Genomic DNA, 22,366 nt, shown 5'->3' on the forward strand with positions numbered 1-22,366 from the left:
ACAAGTTACCTTCCTACTAAGGTTTGCACCCACTATCTTTGAGCTTTGATATAAAAAAGTATTCAAGTGTAGGAAGCTTTAAGGAGAATTCAACAGTAAGGGTTGAGAATTACCCAGGGCTACTTGTGTTCTGTAGCATAATATGGATTTGAAATCAATTTGGTAATATCCTTAGTGAAAAAAAAATATTTGTAACAGAACACTCATTAACATAGCCTATTTTGCATCGTCTTATAATAATGTTTTCTTCAGTGCAGACTGAAAGCAGATATTAAGTATATAGATGTCTAATTTGTTAAAATATGTGAAGCATAAGTTTAATTCCAAATTTAATTCCTAATTCTTAAGCCAATTATAGCTATTTAGGTATCATTATATTTAAATCAGAAAGCAAATATCACTCATATATATTTTTCTTTTAAGAAGGAATTGTATCATCAGACAACACTGACCTTTAATTTTGTCCAATAGGCTACCATGGAAAGCTAATGAATTAGAAATTAGAATAGCAGTTAAAAACCAAAGGTCCCAGATATTACACTTGGCAGTCAATACAACTCCAAGGAAGACAGTGATTATAGCTACTATAAATTTTGTCACTCTATAAAATAAACCAGCTACTGATAGAATGAACTATTCCATTTTTCCATGCTATATGCATACTGACAATTATCTAATGAAATATATCAAGAGACTTAGAATTTTAGACTATGTGAAAACCTATACCAAAACCATCAATAGGAACACCCTGTCAGTGGAATCCCATAGCACTAGGCAACATTAATAGAGACAATCTTTTAAAAGCATTTATTGTATAAAATATTTTTGAATAGTTGAATAGTTGAATCATTTAATGAATTCTGTAAGATGCATGTGCATATATAAGATTTCTATTTGTCAATACTTACATATAAAAATCTGATAACAGAGTCACCAAGTCTATAGGTAAGAACTATTAAACCTGTTTAGCTATTATTCTAGGTTTCTATTTATTTCTCACTAACCTACTTGGATTTTTATACTGTTTTTACTCAGATCATAAATTAGGTTCTGACTAGCCGTAAAATGGCAAAGTTTACTTTGTTCATTAAAAAAATAAATCCAGACAATTTAGAATTATTTTTAAATTAACCAATAAACTATGATCCATTAATTCTTTTTGTGGGTTCTTGGCAGGAGAGAGAATATACATTAGTAAGGGATTTTTTTTTAAATCACCAGGAAAAAAAGATATATGACTCCTTCTCTTAAAGTTTTTTTTTCTCCCCCATGGAGGCAATATACCTTAAAATGGAAGTTATTAAGCAATTAATAACACAGAATTAACTAAAATATTGCAAATATGATAGTATAATATCTTGGTAAATATGAGAATTTTGAAAGTCATAAAATTAAAGACTGATATGTGTAAGATCAATAGACATGATTTATCACTATTTAATATGAGCTTTAATTTTTAAATGCTATGTTCCAATAAAAAAGTGGACTGCACAGGAAAATTGAAATTTCAATAAAGAATCAAGACAAAATAAACAAACTTTATATTAAAGTACCTTTAAGAGGTATATACTTACGCAGCAACCTCTTCTTTTGACAATCCTTTGAAATTCACCTCCAGATAATGATCTATGTTGTCTTTTTCTTTGATCAATTGAGACCTAAATGAAATGGAAAGAAATAATAAAGCACTGCCTTAAATCGAGTTGAAAAGCTACCAAACATATAAAATGCCACCAGAAGAACAGAAATATTCTGGGGACAATGTTCTGTAAAATCTATAGAGTTAGGTTGTTCATTGATAATTTCAAAATTTTAATTTTCTTGAATGGTAAGAGGCAGAGAAGAATACTAACCTCAGTGTGTAAACAGATAAAACACCAACACATTAAAATACTCGCATTCTTAAGTAAATAGGGTTTTCTCCTCAAAGCACTATAAGATCTTCCATTTTACTCATGTTCTCTCACAATATTACTTTCCAGCTACAGAAGTCAGATTCTGTTTGGCACAGGATCTTGAACTAATAATACTTATTTGATACAAATGTGTTAAAATTATTGGTTGCAAACATTACAGAATTTTGCTCTGACATGCTGTTTGAGTGGTTTTTAAAATCACACATAAAACTCAAATTATTATTAAAACTTCAAGGTGAAAGTGATTTTAAGAAGACTTTAATGAGAAATATATTACACATGTAGTATGTTCAATCTTCATACACCTGGCACCTTTAAAAATAAGCAGACTATGAACATCTTATGACAATAGGAGTATGGGATACACAGATACCTTTTTATTCAGAAGCTAATGGAGAATGTTGATACAAAGCTTTGCCTTAAATGGTTATGATAAAAATGTTTTTCTTCAATAAAATGAATACAAAAAAATTTTCTTTAAAATCTCTCTTATTCTAGGGATGTGAGACTGGGCTATGTTTTTGCTCGTGTTGAAAAGAAAATGTAATCTCAATTATTACAAAAGACAGGAAGAAGAAGCTAGCTATTTCAGATTTTGTAAATACATCACATTATTCAAAAGGAAAATGGAAAATAAGAATGTATATACTGGAATTATGCATCTATTGAAAATTTTCTGTTTTTCACATTATTTGAAAATAAAATTACAATTTTCTACACTTCTATTTTACTATTTCTACAGTTTTCAATTCTATTACCAAAGAACTTTGATGGTAGTTTAGCTGAATGTATTTATTTTGGTCCAGGGGCTTTGGTCTTTGCCAGAAATACCAAAAATGAGGTATGGTCCTTCTCAGAACAAAGTAGTCTCATAATACTTTGATCATTATGCCTTGTAGGAATTGAAAGGTAAACATAAAAAAAATCAAACCTATATATAGGTTTTAATTTTCTTGAATGGAAAGAGGCAGGGAAGAATACTAACCTCAGTGTGTAAACAAATAAAACACCAACACATTAAAATACTCTGCATTCTTAAGTAAATGGGTTTTTCTCCACATCCACCTATCCTATATATAGGTTTATATTGATAAATAATATGTGCATTACTAAAAATCAATAAAACTGTAAGTGGAAATTTCTAAATAACACAATCTTAGTTAATATTCATAATTATGATAAAATACATCAAGTTCCTGCCCTGCAGTTTTTCGGCTGCATTTGAAAACTCCATAAGCTCAGCAGACATTCACAGGCAGTGGTGGTTCGATGATGCATTTTCAAGCCCCAGGATCATTTCAGGAGCTAAATCGTGCCTGCCAGTTTACCCCGGTAGTAAGACTGTGTCATCCTTCCTCCAAAACAGAAATCAGTGCTTGGGACCTTGTGGTTTAGATGCCATACATCTTTCATGCCTAAAGCTTCTGCTTTCAATTCTCCACACGTATTTTAAAAAGGAAATGTATTTCCAAAGCTTTACAGGAAGCACAATATAATGGTAATAGAAAATAAAATGATCAAATGAGTGCTAGCCTGCTAAATAAATATATTCTTAATCTTTGAATGATGTTCATCAATCCTTCTGAAACAGCAAATTTGAATATTCTGAATATAACAGTATACTTTTGTTTTCAAACAATTTTGTTTTCTGAGATATGCTATTTACATTTTTTACTGCAAGAAATTCATTCTGTAGGAATAAAAAATGAAAGCCAGGGTCACGTACCTTGGAATTGTTCTGGGGGAACATGGCAGCTTCTGTCTGGCTAAGGCCGTAAGCTTTGGGCGTGTCATGCACAGTGGGGGCAGGGTGGTCATTTTGGACTACCAAAAAAAAAAAAACCAGAAATGGTATTTTAAAGAATAAATAATTCAAAGAATCTTTTAAGACATTATTAGAGATCCACAGTCAGTTGTCTGAGCTGAGAATGCCTCTGTGTGTAGATCTATAGCTCTGTTATTCAGTCATGAAGCTCAGAGAGTGAATTCTGCAGGTTGCTTCTCTCATTATTTTCTTCTACTATCTGCCTTTTGGCCAATTTATTACTTGTCTGCACCTCCATCACAAAGTGGAAAAGGAGAAAATTTGATAAATGCATTGAAGATTCAGACAATTAGGAGCTTTGTTATGGGTTTTGTTAGTGGAGCTGGTTGCAATTAAAAAGCGAAGATTTTTAGGACAGCTATAGATTTCAAATGCTCATGCTTTTCTCTCCTGTTACAATCAATAATTAAAATTTTTTCATACTTTGCTGTCTTCTAAAACTTTCTCACTCACAAATAAAGCCTTTCCCTTAGAAGTGATAAATGCTAAGAACAATTCTCAACAAGGAGACAGCTTCCCTGAGAGAGCACATAGCTACAGCAGTGTACAGATCACTTCAAAATGTAGTGGTTTAATCGCACCAAAAAGAATAAAATACCTAGGAATAAACCTACCTAAGGAGGCAAAAGACCTGTACTCTGAAACCTATAAGATGCTGATGAAAGAAGTTGAAGACAATACAAACAGATGGAAAGATACACCATGTTCTTGGATTGGAAGAATATTGTTAAAATGACTGTACTACCCATAGCAATCTACAGATTCAATGCAATCCCTATCAAATTACCAATGGCATTTTTCACAAAACTGGAACAAAAAATTTGAAAATATGTATGGAAATACAAAATACCCCAAAGAGCCAAAACAATCTTGAGAAAGAAGAATGGAGCTGGAGGAATCACACGCCCTCATTTCACACTATACTACAAAGCTACAGTAATCAAAACAGTATGGTACCAGCACAAAAACAGACACAAAGATCAATGGAACAGGATAGAAAGTCCAGAAATAAATCCACACTCTTAAGGTCAACAAATCTATGATGAATGAGGCGAGAATATACAATGGAAAAAAGACAATCTCTTCAATAAGTGGTGCTGGGAAAACTGGACAGTTACATGTAAAAGAATGAGATTAGAACATTCTCTAACATCATATACAAAATTAAACTCAAAATGGATTAAAGACCTAAATGTAAGACTGGATATAAAGTTCCTAGAGGAAAACATAGGCAGAACATTCTTTGACATAAATTGCAGCAATATTTTTTTGGATCTGTCCCCCAGAGTAATGGAAACAAAAGCAAAGATAAACAAATAGCACCTAATTAAACTTAAAAGACTTTGCACAGCAAAGGAAACCATAAACAAAATGATAAGACAACCTATGAAATGAGAGAAGATATTTGCAAACAATGTGACCGACAAGGGATTAATTTCCAAAATGTACAAATAGCTCATACAGCTCAATATCAAAAAAGCAAACAACCCAATCAAAAAATGGGCAGAGACCTAAATAGACATTTCTCCAAAGAAGACATACAGATGGCCAACAGGCACATGAAAAGATGCTCAACGTCACTAATTATTAGAGAAATACAAATCAAAACTACAATGAGGTGTCACCTCACATGAGTCAGAATGGCCATCATCAAAAAGCCTGCAAGTAATAAATGCTGGAGAGAGTGTTAAAAAAAAGGAAATCTCCTACACTGTGGGTAGGAATGTAAATTGGTGCAGCCACTATGGAAAACAGTATGGAGTTTCCTTAAAAAAAACTAAAAATAGAGTTACCATATGATCCAGCAATCCCATTCCTGGGCACATATCTGGAAAAGATGAAAACTCTAAATCAAAAAGATACATGCACCCCCATGTTCACAGCAGCACTATTTACAATAGCCAAGACATGGGAGCAACCTAAATGCCCATTGACCAATGAATGGATAAAGAAGATATGATACACACACACACACACACACAGTGGAAATATTACTCAGCCATAAAAAGAATGAAATAATGCCATTTGCAGCAACACGGATGGACCTAGAGATTATCACACTAAGTGAAGTAAGTCAGACAGAGAAAGACAAATATCATATGATATTACTTATATGTGGAATCTTAAAAAAAAATGATACAAATGACCTTATTTACAAAGTGGAAATAGACTCACAGATGCAGTAAAAAAATCTTATGGTTACCAAAGGGGAAAAGGGGAGGGATAAATTAGAAATTTGGGATTAACAGATAGACACTACTATATATAAAATAAACAATAGGATCTACTGTAGAGCACAAAGAACCATATTCAGTACCTTGTAATAACCTATACTGGAAAAGAATTTGAAAAAGAATATACATATATATATTCATATATATATATAATTGAATCAATTTGCTATATACTTGAAACATTGTAAATCAACTATACCTCAACTAAAAAAAATGTAGTGGTTTAAAACAATAATCAAAGTAAAAAGAAGTCTTTTACTTTATGTGGGTCAGGAATTAGGAGAAAGCACAATGGGAATGGATGGCTTTTCTCTACTCAATTTTGACTGGGGCCTCTGCTGGGAAGACTCAGAAGCATGGGGGTAACTCAGTGGTGGGAAACAGGAATTTTCTGTAAGGTCTTCACTCATGTAACTGGTGGCTGATGCTACTAGCTGGGACCTCAGCTGGGGCTGTCTGTCAGAACACATACATGTGACCTCCTCATACAACTTGGGCTTCCTCTCAGCATGGCAGCCTCAGACTTCTTAGGTGGCAACTCAGGGCTCCAAAGGCAAGTACCCAAAGAAAAGCCAGACGGAAGCTGTATCCCCTTCTAGGGCCTGGCTTTGGAAGTCACATAGCATCTCTTCCACTGTAAAAATCGGCTGCTCACCAGTAGCCAAGGAATGAATAAGAGCAGAAAAAGATGAAGTCAGAGAAGCTAAGGAGAAATCTGGTGCTGTTCTGATGGTATAGGGTCTTGAAGGTTACTGTAAAAAAATGTGACTTTTACTCTGATTGGAGGATTTTGAGCCCAGGAGTGACGTGGTCTGAGTTACACCTTGAAAGGATTGCTCTGGCTTCTCTTTTGGACTTAGACTGTAGGGGCAGAAGGAAAGGCAGTGGAGGCCAGTTGGAGGTTGCTGTGAAATCTGGGTGACAGAGAATGGTAGAGGTGGACAGACATGGTCACAGCTGAGGTAGCACCACCTGTGGCCAGCAGAGACAAGATATTCCTCTAGTGCTACAAAGCCATGGGGGGACGGAGGGTGGAAAGCAATGAGATTTGAGAGAAAATCTTTTGAAATTCAGTGTAGAAATAGGCAGTTTTTTGTTTCTGAAAAAAAGATTATTACTCCAGCCTGAAAATAATTATTCACATAATTAAAGAGAATATTCTAATGGAGATCAGTGTCATGATATAACAGAATCCTGATATTACCCAGATTATCAGTGCATGGTATGATCCATGAAATATAAGGTCAACTTATTTTTATACAGTTATAGCTTTAAAGCACTCAGTCTAAACAGCAAATGTTAGTCCTCTCCTCCAAAACAAACATTAGAAACATAATGTATTATACTCCATAACTTCCTAATATAGTGACTTAACTCTTTTGTATTTAAAAAGAAATCTATTTTTCTGATCACATGTTATAACAACTCTTTGAGTTAATTGGATAACCAGAACTTACTAAATGGCAACATTATGTAGAGCATGCAGCAAGAAGTTAAAACTAACATAGGATTAGACCTCGTGTACAGATTTGAAGGGCAAAGGCTCCCCAAACCTACCTCTTGTAAGCCTATTTCAGAGAAGCTGTGAAGACTCTACGTTCCAGAGTCCTCCAAGGATATGGAGCAAATTGGGGCCATCTCAGTTCTTAACCCAGACCTCTCTGCCCCCAGGGGATTTGGAAGGGGAAAGAAACAATACCTGTGCTGGCTTCAGCACGCAGGTCCTTCCCTGACAAATTAAGACTTTGTTCTGAGAGCTCCCACTTTGGTCACCAAGGGCACTGGGCAGAGGTATCTCTGCATAATTGCAGGGACCTCTGAAGGGTTCCCCAAGGAACTTCAAAACGAGAAAAGAGTACTTGTAATTTCTCCCCAAACTAGGAAGACCCACCTACTTGTACACAGATAGAGGGATCAAACCCCAGAAGCTCCGATCCATCTCACATTTCCCATCAAGGTGTGTATAAGCCTCCCAAGAACTGGCCTACCAGGTTGGGACATAAAATTTATCCTTATTGATGTTTACTTGGGTCAGGCTGTTTTTCCTAGAAAATATAAGCCTCTAATGAAATCTTATGCAAATGTTATATACATGGAGAGGAAAACGTCTTCTTTGTCACCCAGATCAACTGTGATTTTTCTTTTTCAAAATCAGAGTCAACGTTTCCAACCATTGAAGTTTCAGCTGCCAGTTCCTTCATTTTGCTCCTCTCTGATCTGAGAACATTAGCAGCAGGAGCACCTTTACTCTTAAATTTAGTTTAATGTAAGTATTGCAAGGCCTGCTGGCAAGCCTCAAGGCACAACTCTGAATGGGGGTGGTCAGGGCAGAATGATAAAGTGGGTGCTACTGCAGGAAGGGGAATGGTTCAGATTCAGGTATATAAGGGAGGATAATGAGAGGTACTACTCTGGCTGGTACCAAAATGAGCTTAGCCCCAGGAGGTTAGGGTGAAGTAGTCTGTTAGGGGACCGAGAGGCAGCTCCCCCAGTGCTACCAAACGGGCAGTCTACTCCGGCCACCACAGGTGCTGAGACAAAGATCAAAAGGCTGCCTTTAGCCATTCCACTTTTGGTATTCAGAAGAGATTTGGTGGATTCTCTGATCTCCTGGTTGGCTCTTGTATCACAGTTACAGTCTCTAAGTTTGGCCCGCACATGCAAAAACAAATGAGAATGGAGAAATACAGGATGAAAGGTTTGAGAGGGCTGGATCAGGCTGAATGTGTCCCATGGTGTGAGTTTAAATTTCTGGTCCCCAGGTAAAATTCGTCAAAGAGTAGCCCTCTTGCTCATGATCCCCAGAGATCCTTATCAGGAAACACAAAGGAGGGGGAGGCCTAGAGTTGTATAGGCAGAGGCTACCTGGGAGTAACTATGTCTGAGGCTGACCACTGTCTCCAGAATTCAGTCATTTGGGGGTAAAAGCTGAAATGTGAGAAATAAAGCCAATAAACCACAGCAAGCAAATGTATCATGTGTCATCAAGAGAGTTCAAAATATGATTTTACTATCTCCAACAAAATCATTGATAAGAATTGGAACTTTTCACATTATCACCATAAGCTCTTTTACTATGAAAGTTTAAAGAAAACTACAGAAGAAATATCAATAATTTGCTCCTGGAAAGAGTAAAAAAAATCACATAAAATAGCTTAAAGAGTCAGTAAATGTTTATCCCTTGTATCATAATTTTTGCATACATCTAGCATTCTATGGTAGGTTATTAGGTTGTTAAATAAGTAGAAATCACAGATTTCCTACTAACTAACATTTATTGACAGTTAAATCAAAATTTAAAGTGGAAAAAGTGTTTGAAGGCAGGCCATGTTTCATTCGACTTACATTTCATTCAACTAAATTTTCAGGCTTACATTTCATTCGACTAAATTTTCAGGCTGAAGGCCTCTCCAGGCTTACAGACTTCAGCCTGAAAATTTGGAAGCAAAGAATAACAGCAAAGGAGAGAAAGAAAAAAGTTAAAAATTAGTTAAAAGAATAACCCCCCTTCCTGCTCCAAATAATGGAATAAGATTTATTCATACAACAAAAACCAGGTACTTACTATACAGTTAGATAAACTTAAAAAAAAAAATCCTGCTGTGATAGATGACTTATTATGTCGATGATTAAAGATGCAAACCATAAAAAAAATTACAAAGTATAGCTCCTATGGAAGAAACTAATCACTAATTCAATGAAATGCCAATACATCTGAAATATGTATGTGTTTTGATATATTCTTATACAAATGTGACATTAGGGATCTCTCAAACTTATGACAGACTGGGTTATCTACCAAAACCGAGGGCATTTCAGTTCCCTTGTGCTCCCATCCAGTTCTAAACAGGACTAATTGATTTATTCCTACTCCTGTTTATTTTTTCCATTGCCCTCACAGGGTGAACTAGGCGGCGAGAAGAGCGCCTTTCTGCGCTCCTCCTTCTATGCATTTCTTGAAGTAAATGGTGAGGTGAGGGCCTTGGCTCAGGAAGCCTGAGTCCCTAGATTGACGGAGGAAGGTCTGTCGGGGTCAGGGGAAGGACTGCCTGAAAGAACGACTCGTCTCTTCTAAGAGTTCGTCACGAACCTCGAGGGACTGGCCCTGGTGAACAGCTCTGGTTTTCCGTTCCGCCTAAGTGTGTCCCCGACCGGTAGCAGGTACTGGGCGCCGGCGCTGCCCTCTCCTCCCGCGGTAGTTTCCGCACCCTGCAGAGCAGGCGCAGAGAGAAGACGCGAGAGCGTTTCCAGGGATACAGAGGGGGCGGGGAGGGCCGGGCGGGGGCGGGGTTAGGCTAAACCGGGATTCGGAATTGGGGCAGTTTCCTGGCTCGTCGGGCACGGGGGCGGAGCCTATAGGGGCGGAGCCTACTGAACGCTGTGCTGGGTCTCCAGACCCAGCAGGCTTTTCCCGCCAGACTGCTCTCAGAAGTTAGACTTCTTTCAGAAATTAGTTCACGCAACCGAAGAGCCTCGAATTTGCCGCCCTGAATCATTTCCTTCACGGCACCGAATCCTCAGTATTTTGCAACATTTCCCTGTCGTCCACAGATTGATGGAAAAACGCTCAGGCTGGGAATCAAGACCATCAAGACCCGAAGTCACTTTAACCAGCTGAATAAGTCCTTCCTTAGCCTCTGTTGCTGTCAGAACCATCTTTTTCTAGCCCCATGCAAACACCTTTCCTAATCCTGTCTCCAGAAAGAGAATCCAATTTTGAGCTGTGGTGAGCTAAAAACCCGAGGTCTCTTACATGGACTCTTCCTCCGTCCTGTCTTTATATGTATATATTTTAAAATTTCCCCTGAAATTCAGGATTTTATATTTACACCCACTTAATGTCAGCCTGTTAATCCCAGCCCATGCTTTCATCCCTCCTCTCACATATAAATGTAAGAAAGTGAGCTTCCTAGCTCATTGTCGCATACAGATAGAGGGCAAGAGAGTGAGGCTGTTGTTTATTACTCCACCAAATATAGACGTGCTGGAAGGCAAGGCTTTTATTCATTGCCTACTGTCACGCACTGTAGGAAAGCCAGCAATACTGCTCACACCAATCATTCTACTAACCATAAATCGATTCTATTTGGACTACAAGCATAACAACCATAACCACGCTTTCATTCCAACATCTAATTTGCTGCAATAAATTACTAAATTATTTCCACCAAGTAAGTTTACACTATACATTCAGTTGATCACTGTGACTATCTGTGACTGGGCTCCATGCAATCCCTCACATCAGTAAGGATCATTCTATTCTCATGAACTCATTTCCCAGTTTCTAGCAACACCTTAACACAACTCCACGGTGACCTGTGTTAATTCTGTTCCAGTCCTTCCTGCCTTTTCAGGTTCAACGTCTGTGAATTCCATGCACCTTCCTTCCTACATGAGACTCTTCCAGCGTGGCTTTTTGGAGGCTCCTTCCTGCCTCTTTGGACTTATTCCTCCTGCTTGCTGTTTTTTGTTTTTGTTTTTTATTGGAGTATAATTGCTATACAATGGTGTGTTAGTTTCTGCTTCACAACAAAATGAATCAGTTATATATATACATATGTTCCCATATCTCTTCCTGCTTGCGTCTCCCTCCCTCCCACCCTCCCTATCCCACGCCTCCAGGCGGTCACAAATCACCGAGCTGATCTCCCTGTGCTATGTGGCTGCTTCCCACTAGCTATCTACATTACGTTTGGTAGTGTATATAGGTCCATGCCTTTCTCTCGCTTTGTCACAGCTTACCCTTCCCCCTCCCCATATCCTCAAGTCCATTCTCTAGTAAGTCTGTGTCTTTATTCCTGTTTTACCCCTAGGTTCTTCATGACATTTTTTTTCCCTTAAATTCCATATATACGTGTTGGCATACGGTATTTGTCTCTCTCTTTCTGACTTACTTCACTCTATATGACAGACTCTAGGTCTATCCACCTCATTACAAATAGCTCAATTTCATTTCTTTTTATGGCTGAGTAATATTCCATTGTATATACATGCCACATCTTCTTTATCCATTCATATGTCGATGGACACTAAGGTTGCTTCCATGTCCTGGCTATTGTAAACAGAGCTGCAATGAACATTGTGGTACATGACTCTTTTTTTTTTTTTTTGCGGTACACGGGCCTCTCACTGTTGTGGCCTCTCCCGTTGTGGAGCACAGGCTCAGCGGCCATGGCTTATGGGCCCAGGCGCTCTGTGGCATGTGGGATCTTCCTGGACCAGGGCACGAACCCGTGTCCCCTGCATTGGCAGGCAGACTCTCAACCACTGCACCACCAGGGAAGCCCTACATGACTCTCTTTGAATTATGGTTTTCTCAGGGTATATGCCCAGTAGTGGGATTGCTGGGTCATATGGCAGTTCTATTTTTAGTTTTCTAAGGAACCGCCATGCTGTTCTCCATAGTGGTTGTATCAATTTACATTCCCATCAACAGTGCAAGAGGGTTCCCTTTTCTCCACACCCACTCCAGCATTTATTGTTACTAGATTTTTTGAGGATGGCCATTCTGACTGGTGTGAGGTGATACCTCGTTGTAGTTTTGATTTGCATTTCTCTAATGATTAGTGATGTTGAGCATCCTTTCATGTGTTTGTGGGCAATATCTATATCTTTGGAGAAATGTCTGTTTTAAGTCTTCTGCCTATTTTTGGATTGGGTTTTTTGTTTTTTTGATATTGAGCTGCATGAGCTGCTTATAAATTTGGAGATTAATCCTTTGTTGGTTACATCATTTGCAAATATTTTCTCCCATTCTGAGGGTTGTCTTTTCGTCTTGCTTATGTTTTCCTTTGCTGTGCAAAAGCTTTTAAGTTTCATTAGGTCCCATTTGTTTATTTTTATTTTTAATTCCCTTTCTCTAGGAGGTGGGTCAAAAAGGATCTTGTGTGATTTATGTCATAGAGTGTTCTGCCTATGTTTTCCTCTTAGAGTTTTGGTTTTTAATTCATTTTGAGTTTATTTTTGTGTATGATGTTAGGGAGTGTTCTAATGTCATTCTTTTACATGTAGCTTTCCAGTTTTGCCAGCACCACTTATTGAAGAGGCTGTCTTTTCTCCATTGTATATTCTTGCCTCCTTTATAAAAAATAAGGTGACCGTATGTGTGTGGGTTTATCTCTGGACTTTCTATCCTGTTCCATTGATCTATCTTTCTGTTTTTGTGCCAATACCACACTGTCTTCATTACTGTAGCTTTGTTGTATAGTCTGAAGTCCAGGAGCCTGATTCCTCCAGTTCCATTTTTTTTTTTCTCAAGACTGCTTTAGCTATTCGGGGTCTTTTGTGTTTCCATACAAATTGTGAAATTTTTTGTTCTAGTTCTCTGAAAAATGCCAGTGGTAGTTTGATAGGGATTGCATCGAATCTGTAGATTGCTTTGGGTAGTATAGTAATTTTCACAATTTTGATTCTTCCAATCCAAGAACATGGTATATCGCTCCATCTGTTTGTATCATCTTTAATTTCTTTCATTATTGTCTTATAGTTTTCTGAGTACAGGTCTTTTGTCTCCTTAGGTAGGTTTATTCCTAGGTATTTTATTCTTTTTTTATTTTTATTTTTTGTGGTATGCGGGCCTCTCACCACTGCAGCCCCTCCCGCCCCGGAGCACAGGCCCCGGATGCATGGGCCCAGCCACTCCGCGGCACACAGGATCCTCCAGGACCAGGGCACGAACCCACACCCCCCGCACCAGCAGGTGGACTCCCAACCACTGTGCCACCAGGGAAGCCCAGTGTTTTATTCTTTTTGTTGCAATGGTATATAGGATTGTTTCCTTAATTTCTATTTCAAATTTCTCATCATTAGTGTATAGAAATGCAAGAGATTTCTGTGCATTAATTTTGTATCCTGCTACTTTATCATATTCATTGATTAGCTCTAGTAGCTTTCTGGTAGCATCTTTAGGATTCCCTATGTATAGTAACATGTCATCTGCAAACAAAGACAGTTTTACTTCTTTTCCAATTTGGATTCCTTTTATTTCTTTTTCTTCTCCAATTGCTGTGGCTAAAACTATGTTGAATAATAGTGGTGAGAGGACAACCTTGTCTTGTTCCTGATCTTAGAGGAAATGGTTTCAGTTTTGAAAAATAGCTTTTAAGATTCAATTGAATAGAATCATGAAGAGTTTTTGAATTATGCATTCTCAAATTGTCCCTTTACTTGGCAAGATTTTGTAAAATGAAAAGGGATTGTAGAAGAAGGAGCAGACTGAAGGCATAACACTCAGGCATGCCAAGGCTAGGAAAGAGCGCATGTGAAAGAAACTGAGGGTTTGGAAAAGGATTTCTTTAAAAACATCAACATCTAAGAAGCCTGGAAAGTCTTCAGGACTTAGCTTGAAAACCTAAACTACCTTATTTAACATCAAATGTATATTTCCTTGGTTTTAATCTAGTTTTAGTTCTTTTTTTTTCTTAATGTGTACAACCACATTGTTTTCAAATCCAAAGTTATGCAGAGAAGCAACTTCCTTTAATAATGTCTTATAAACATCAGTTGGTATTAAAACTTCTTTGCTCAATTTTTTCAGTATTTTCATACTTTTGGTTCTGATTGGTGAAATTCTGTTCTCTCTGACTGCTAAATCTGCTAATTTAAAAAAATGTCATTTGAACTTGAACATACATATATGCTTTATTGTTAACTTCACTCTATTTTGTGCCTTCACACCCTGGATCAAGGTACAATGGCAATGTTTTCTACAAGTGGATACTAATTTCCACAAAATAATCTGCTTCAGTAGTTGTCAAATCTCTTGAAACCTTAATTATGTGTGTATATAATAAGAAACATATACATGTCTATACTTCCATCCAGTTACTTATATGTATACAAATACCACTGTAAGATATTAAGAGCTATATCAGTATTTTTCCAATGCAATTCAGAAATGAAATTTCCCATTCTCCAAGGACAAAAATCTAACTGTGTATGTGCAAGGGGAATTGTAAATTCATGAACAAAAATATAGAATATAATGACATTTTTCAAAGACTGTTATAAACAAATGACAAATATCACATTTGGTAAAATTCTTCTATAACTTCCACTTCAGTCTCACAGGGAAAATACTTATCAAATTATAAATAAAAACTGAATTAGATATAACAGAAAAAATATATATAAAGTAGCAGTCCTAAATGCTAAATTTGCAAGTCTAAGTCTATCCATCCATCTGTCTGTCCATCCATCCATCCATCCATCATTCAAAAAACCAGGTGGTCTGCTAGGGTAGGAATATAAAGGTAAGTCATGTCCTCAGTGAACTCACAGCCTGGAAGTGAAGACAGATGTGCAAAAGAGACAACTGTTTTTTTGCTTTCGTGCTCTATGCCCCATCTTCACCAGAATCAGAGAGAGCTGGACTGATGTCCTTGTCTTCTACCATTACATTCTGTTCCCCAATCTGTTCCTAATCCTCTCTGCTCCTAATTTGTTTCTTTTTAGCTTTAAAAAAAAATTTTTATTGGCGTGTAGTTGCTTTACAATGTTGTGTTAGTTTCTGCTGTACAGCAAAGTGAATCAGTTATAAGTATACATATATCTCCTCTTTTTTGGATTTCCTTCCCATTTAGGTCACCACAGAGCACTGAGTAGAGTTCCCTGTGCTATACAGTAGGTTCTCATTAGTTATCTATTTTATACATAGTAGTGTATATATGTCAATCCCAATCTCCCAATTCGTCCCACCCCGCCTTGGTATCCATAAGTTTCTTCTCTATATCTGTGACTCTATTTCTGCTTTGCAAGTAAGTTCATCTGTACCATTTTTCTAGATTCCACATATAAGTGATATTATACAATATTTGTTTTTCTCTTTCTGACTTACTTCACTCTGTATGACAGTCTGTAGGTCTATCCACATCTTTGCAAATGGCACTATTTCGTTCCTTTTTATGGCTGAGTAATATTCCATTGTATATATATATACCACATCTTCTTTATCCATTCCTCTGTTGATGGACATTTAGGTTGCTTCTATGTCCTGGCTATTGTAAATAGTGCTGCAATGAACATTGGAGTACATGTATCTTTTTGAAGCATGGTTTTCTTCATTTCTTATATAGAGTCTTAAACTTGGCACTTAGATGGGACGCTTTCTTCTCTAGTACTGATCTCAGGCCTCCCATGCATTTATACCCCATTAGTTACCTGCATCCAGACAGTTTTCATAACCAGTTATCCCAATGGAACTTGGTACAGCACAGACCATTGTGACTGATACTCCTCCCTGGATCATCCAGTCCTGTGGACATCCACAGTCCACATAACATGTGCTATAAAAGTGATATCACGTTTGGTGCCTCAAGGAAGGACCACACTGCTGCCCAGGACTGCGTGGAAGTTTGTCAGTCACAAAAGTGTTCACAGAGGGGATAGTTCTTGAGATGTGATTTTGAGCCTTGAAAAAAAGAGTAGATGTGTGTCAGGTGTACTGAAGGGAATAGAAGTGCAGAAAACCTTAGCTTTGGGGATACCACCAGTTCTAGAATACAGAGGCAGAGAGCTGTAGAAGATGAATCTATCCCACAGAAAAAAATATAGCAGTATAACATTTTGAGCTCCAACAAAGGAAATGAAAACCTGAACACACAGCAACATATTCATTAATGTAGCATATTTAGGATTATAATTGGAATAGATGTTGATTTTATAGTATTTGTCATAGCTAGGACATGGGAAAATTATGAATACCCCTCAAGAAGATTGAAATAAAGTCATTCTGGGACTTCCCTGGTGGCACAGTGGTTAAGAATCCGTCTGCAAATGCAGGGGACATGGGTTCAATCCCTGGTCCAGGAAGATCCCACATGCCCCGGAGCAACTAAGCCCGTGCAGCACAACTACTGAGCCCAGGCACCGCAACTACTGAAGCCCGTGCGCCTAGAGCCTGTGCCCTGCAATGATAGAAGCCACCGCAATGAGAAGCCTGTGCACTGCAACGAAGAGTAGCCCCCGCTCGCCCCAACTAGAGAAAGACTGCATGCAGCAATGAAGACCCAACGCAGCCAAAAATAAATAAATAAATTAATTAATTAATTTAAAAAAGAAAAGAGAAATAAAGTCATTCTTTGAAAATAAAATAAAAGATTCATCAGTCCTTTATGAAATTGGTGAAATTTGGTTACTTGTAAAAAACATTCTACAAAGAACCTTGGTCTGGCTGACTCTAAAGCTTTTCTCCTAAATTATGCTTTTAATTAACTCTTTTTCCACTAATCCCATGCTTTCCAAGCAATCTCATAAGTATAATTTATGTATAGTGTAGAGATTCTTAAATGGGTAGAAATTATGTTCTGGCTAACATGAATATTTATGTTCTCCTGGAAATTATATTTTCACTATAAATTAATACACCGGCATTTGGTTTGTGTGTCAGCATGTGTGAGTTTGGTTATTTAGGGTTAAAGGCTTTACTAAGCTCGATCACCTCTGGGTATACTTCAAAGTCATGTTTCTGGATTTCCAAAATTGAGGAATAGGTCTTTGACTAGGGTAATCGATCCAAGAAGGATCATCTTATACTGGCCAGTTTAGTGACCATTGACTTGTCCTGGTAATACCTCTATCATGACTCTCTTTATTACTAATAATAATGAGTCCATGTGATTTATTAAAAATTTTTAAGTACCATAAAGAACCATAAGAGAAAATAGAAGATCAATGAAACTTAATTAGTAACGTAGCTAGGAAGGCAGAATTTTGGATATTACAAACCAAAGTGTTCAAAAAACAATAATTTCAGTGGTTCTATAAACAACTTCAGCAGTAACCTCTTAATATTTTTCTAGAATAATAAGATAATTAAGGATATATCATCCATTGCAGTGGTCATGAGAGTGTACTTTATAGGCTGCTAACTACAGGGTGTGTAGTCAATCAAGGGTCCCAGTTACTGTGTTTTGAAAATTGTTTCCTCACCTTTCATGGGTCACTCACAGCCAATAACTCTGCATCAAAGGTACTAAGGCAAACCCATTCCTGAGAGACACTGGACTTCCCAGAAAGCCAACTTTGGCTAAAGGATTCCCCTATGGTTTTCCTAGCTGTCTAAGATTACTTTCAATTGACCTCTCCCTCTCTCCTTGAGGTTAGAATTTCATCATAGTCTGATGGCTTTTTTAGCCTTCTTCAGCGCCTTCCCTATTTTCTCTCCAATAGGAATATCTTCAGAGAAAACCCTTGCATATTACCCCATCTTTACATCAGCTCTTGAAGGACCTGACAAGTACCTCTAAAACTTAACTAAATTATCATCAACATATTATGTCTTGATATTCAAAGTCAGAATGCCAATTGGGCTAATCCTTCCAGTGGCCATTAAATGGCATTTACTCTTGTCCACTTTACCCAGATGGAGAAAGTGTCTGAGAAAAGAGTCCACACTGATATATGGGCATTTTCTAGTAGCTTTCCTGAATGATCAGAGACCTGAAATAAGCACGATTGCTAACATGGGTTTGGGGAGAGAGTTACATGGACAACTACTTAGAATGGACCCAGAATGGACAGAAGAGGCTCTTAATAACCAGGTAGACATACTTTCTTGCTCAGTGGAGGTAAATTTATTCCAATGTTTACTAAATAATTTATGAACAACTTGGTCGTATTGATAGGATTGGAGGTTATACATGGTCAGGCACAGTAACAAGAATTTGCCCTCCCCAAGACAGTGACATGGTCTTTCCCACTGCTGAGAGCCCATTCGGCAGCCCCACGTTCCTGACACAATACCCTGGAAGGGCCAACCTACTAGATGGTAGCAAGTTGGTCATATTATATCCCCTCCATCACAGAGGAGGAAGTATCTTGTCCTAATTAGAATAGACACGTATTCTGTATATAGGCTCGCCTTCCTTATCGGCTATGCTTCTGAAAGCAGCATCACCTATGGACTTATAAATGCCTTATTTATGGCCACAGTACCGATGGCTTCCGGGGATTAAGTCAGGGGTTGATATTCATGGATAAACTGCCTTTACACATAACCTGTCATCCACAAAGACTTGATCTTATAGAAAGAAACAAATGAAGGCTTGAACAGCTGGCATACACTTCTTTCTAAGCTTGGGGTATTGTGCTATAGGATACAGCATGTACTCTGAACCAGGAGTACTTGTACCAGAGCCAGGATACTTGGGTTCAAGAACCAAGAGGTAGAAGAGGGAATGGTACTGCTTGATATTACACCTAGTATACCATTTGCAAAAATTTACTTCTCAGCAACACAACTCCAAGATGTGCTGAGTTAGAATTCTTAGTAACAAAGGGAGATATGATTCTACCAAGAGACACATTTTGTTTCCATTCTAAATCACCCCTCCCTTTAAAAAATGTTCAGATTTAAAGATGAGATGATGACAGCAGAGCTGTCGAAGATCAAGTAAACTACCATTGTATGTGTCCTCTGTAGATAGAGCTCATCCCACAAGTCATTAAACACATAGATTCCAGAAGCGCATATCGATGTCATGTTTCACTTCCAATAACACACCAAAAGACGAGTAAAATATTTTCAATAAATTTGACACCCAAAGTGCTTATTTCAGTATTTTCATTTTTCTCTTCATCACCTTCTGTTCCAGAGAGAAAAAGTTGAAAATTGTGATAGAAAGTTTCAGATGTTTTCCAATAGCTTATTCTTCTAAAATATTGATGAAATTCATAATGAAAATAGTTTTTAGTTTTTCTGTTAGTGCCACCAAAACGATTGAAGCAGATGACGGTTTAATAAAATAAAGAACAATGCATGTAGTCAATTCATAGGAAGCTACAGGTACCAAAGAGGTTGTTATCACGAGGATTTGAGAACAGTGAGAAGAAGTTATCAAGTGAAACCGAGAGTTGAGTGAAAATCAACTCTCATGGGCAGATGAAACCCCTGTAAAAGTAGCGCATTGTATGAATGGCTTATAACAGTGTTGCCTCTGAGACTGAGGACTTGTGGTTATCAAGACCTAGTAATATTTTCGGAAATTTGTGCTGTAATTGATTCCACCGAAATATAAGTTGCCTAGAAGAGATAATGTCATGACTGACAAAAACGGAAAGCAGTAGATGAAGAAAAATTTGCCATGTGTCCTGTAGCAGTTTCCAGAGAAGCTGGGGTTGACTCCAATGGCAAATTCCAATCATCGAGCCAGAGATCTCCCTAGAGTAATGCGGTCCTATAGGTGGCCAAAGCTTGGCAGACATGTCTTGTAAGGTCATCTGACACCATTCTTATTCTGTGCTCACCAGTGGACTTTCTGATCTACAATTTGCTTTCTACTGTGAAATGGGAAGTTATGTCCTAAGTAAGTAATCAGGATTTGTTGCCTGGTCAAACACAGATTTGAACATAAATTGGCAATCTGGTGTATAAACTAGCTTTTAAAATGTTTGGTTAATGTAAATCGGTTTCTGTTTCCTGATTATTTCTTGGTGAACTGGGAAATATTTTTCTTTTGGAAACTGCAGGGCTATAAACCAAACACTGAGCTGGTGCTTCCACCAAAGATTGCCTTCCCATGAAACTCTATGGAGCAGCTTACTTCGGTATCTCTGTTACTCCAGTAAGTATTACAACCATTCATTTTTTCTATTTTTCCAACTTGGAAAGGCATAGGAGTTATCTAAATTGAGATGAAACTTCGTGATTAGAGTCTGCACAATTCACAAAATGACACACTACCATATATACATGGAGATGCTAATCTTCATATAAATAAGTATTATGTATTTAGGAATAGAATTATCACTGCAGAGATAAAAATTTTATAAGCCCTATCTTTCTCTTTCATAATCCTTTTAAATAAGAAGGCATAAATAATCATAAGCTTTAATTTAGACTTTCATAGTCCAAGTATTTTATTTTATACTTTGTTGCTCACATTAACAGATTAATTTTTAGAACAGGGTTTTGATAAACTTACGCATTTTTTAAAAAAATTTCAGATGTGAATCTTATAATCTTTCAGTTCTTTATGCTAAGTAAAATTATGAACGATCAGTTATTTAATCCAATATTATTTTAAATTTACCCAACAACATTATTCATGCTAGTACATACCACTTTTAAGTGCTGAAAACACAGTGCGAAAAAAGACACACAGGTCTCTAGTCTAACTGGCCTTTTGGACATTACATTCTAGTGGGGGAAATGGGAGACAGATAGTAAATAAGTAAACAAGATGATTTCAGGGCTATGAATAAGACAAAACAAGATAATATTAGAGTTGTGTGTGTGTGTGTGTGTGTGTGTGTGTGTGTGTGTTTGGGGGCTGAATTCTTAGAGAAGGCCTCCATGTGAAAGTAACATTGGAGCTGAAACCTGAGTGAATGATGGAATAGAGAAGTCAGGCACAGATCTGGGGAGAGAGCATCACAGGTAGATGGAATAGAACAAGCAGAGCTCCAGAGGTGGGAACAGAGTCGGTATGTTGGCCTGTGGCAGACAGACAATTCAGGGGCTTCCTTATGATTGACTCTTTCTGGTGTTTACATCTTTGGATAATCCTCTCCCCATATGTGTAGGTAATATCTGTGATGTACTTCTAACCAATAAAATGATAAGCAGTCACTTCCATGATTGTTTTATGTGACATAGGACTCTATCTTGCTATCAGACTCACTCTAGTCTCTTTTTCTTTTGCTGGCTTTGGAACAACCACAGCCACAAGGAACTGAATACTTCCAAAAACCACACCAGTGGGGAAACCGATGTTTCCTTAGTTGGGCCTCCACATGAGAACACAGCCCTAGCCAATCCCTTGATTGCAGCATGTGAGACCCTAAGCAGAGGATCCAGGTAAACCATGCCTGGACTCCTGACCCACAGAAACTATTAGATAATAGATGTGTTGTTCCTCTAACTTGTTAAATTTGTAGCAATCTGTTACAGAACATAAAAGTCAATTCATGGCCCAACAGTCAGAATACACATTTGGTTGGAGGGTAGTGAACCAAGGGGATAGGAGTACATTTGAAATGAGGTAGAAGGGTGACTACATAGAACTTCAGGCCATGGTAAGAAAATCAGATTTTACTATAAGTGTATTAAAAAGTCATCACGGAGATTTAAGCAAAGGAGTGACATGATTAAAAGTTTCCTGGTTACTTGTGAAGGGTGAACTATGGGCTGACCAGAGTAAACAGGGAGACTTCTCAGAAGCCAGCTGCATTCATTCATCTAGGTGAGAGAATGTGGTGCCTCAGATGAGGATGGTAGAAATGGAATATGGTTAAAAAAAAAAAAAAAAAAGAGAGAGAGAGAAAGAAAAAGAAGAGTCAGGAAATATTTGAATGCAGTCTACAAAATCCTAGACCTTTGTTGGGTTTCTCAGGTAGAACAGAAAGAGGGCAAATCCAGGGTGCTATTTTGACATGTTAAATTTGAGATGTCA

The 22,366-nt window shown here is 37.6% G+C and overlaps 1 protein-coding gene across 1 annotated transcript in view; it reads right to left on the bottom strand.

Annotated features, from left to right (window-relative positions):
* Nucleotides 1–22,366, bottom strand: part of TTC29 (tetratricopeptide repeat domain 29) — a 357,551-nt gene that overhangs the window by 159,777 nt on the left and 175,408 nt on the right. Inside the window, exons 5-6 of the mRNA XM_029234687.1 lie at nt 3,643–3,740; nt 1,575–1,658 (exon numbers count right to left, since the gene is read on the bottom strand). Coding sequence (XP_029090520.1) covers nt 1,575–1,658; nt 3,643–3,734 — 176 coding nt within the window. The 5' untranslated portion in view covers nt 3,735–3,740. The remainder of the gene's footprint in view (nt 1–1,574; nt 1,659–3,642; nt 3,741–22,366) is intronic.

This window comes from Monodon monoceros, unplaced genomic scaffold (genome assembly GCF_005190385.1).
Source record: "Monodon monoceros isolate NGI ecotype Baffin Bay Population unplaced genomic scaffold, NGI_Narwhal_1 Super_Scaffold_20, whole genome shotgun sequence".
Lineage (NCBI taxonomy): Eukaryota > Metazoa > Chordata > Mammalia > Artiodactyla > Monodontidae > Monodon > Monodon monoceros.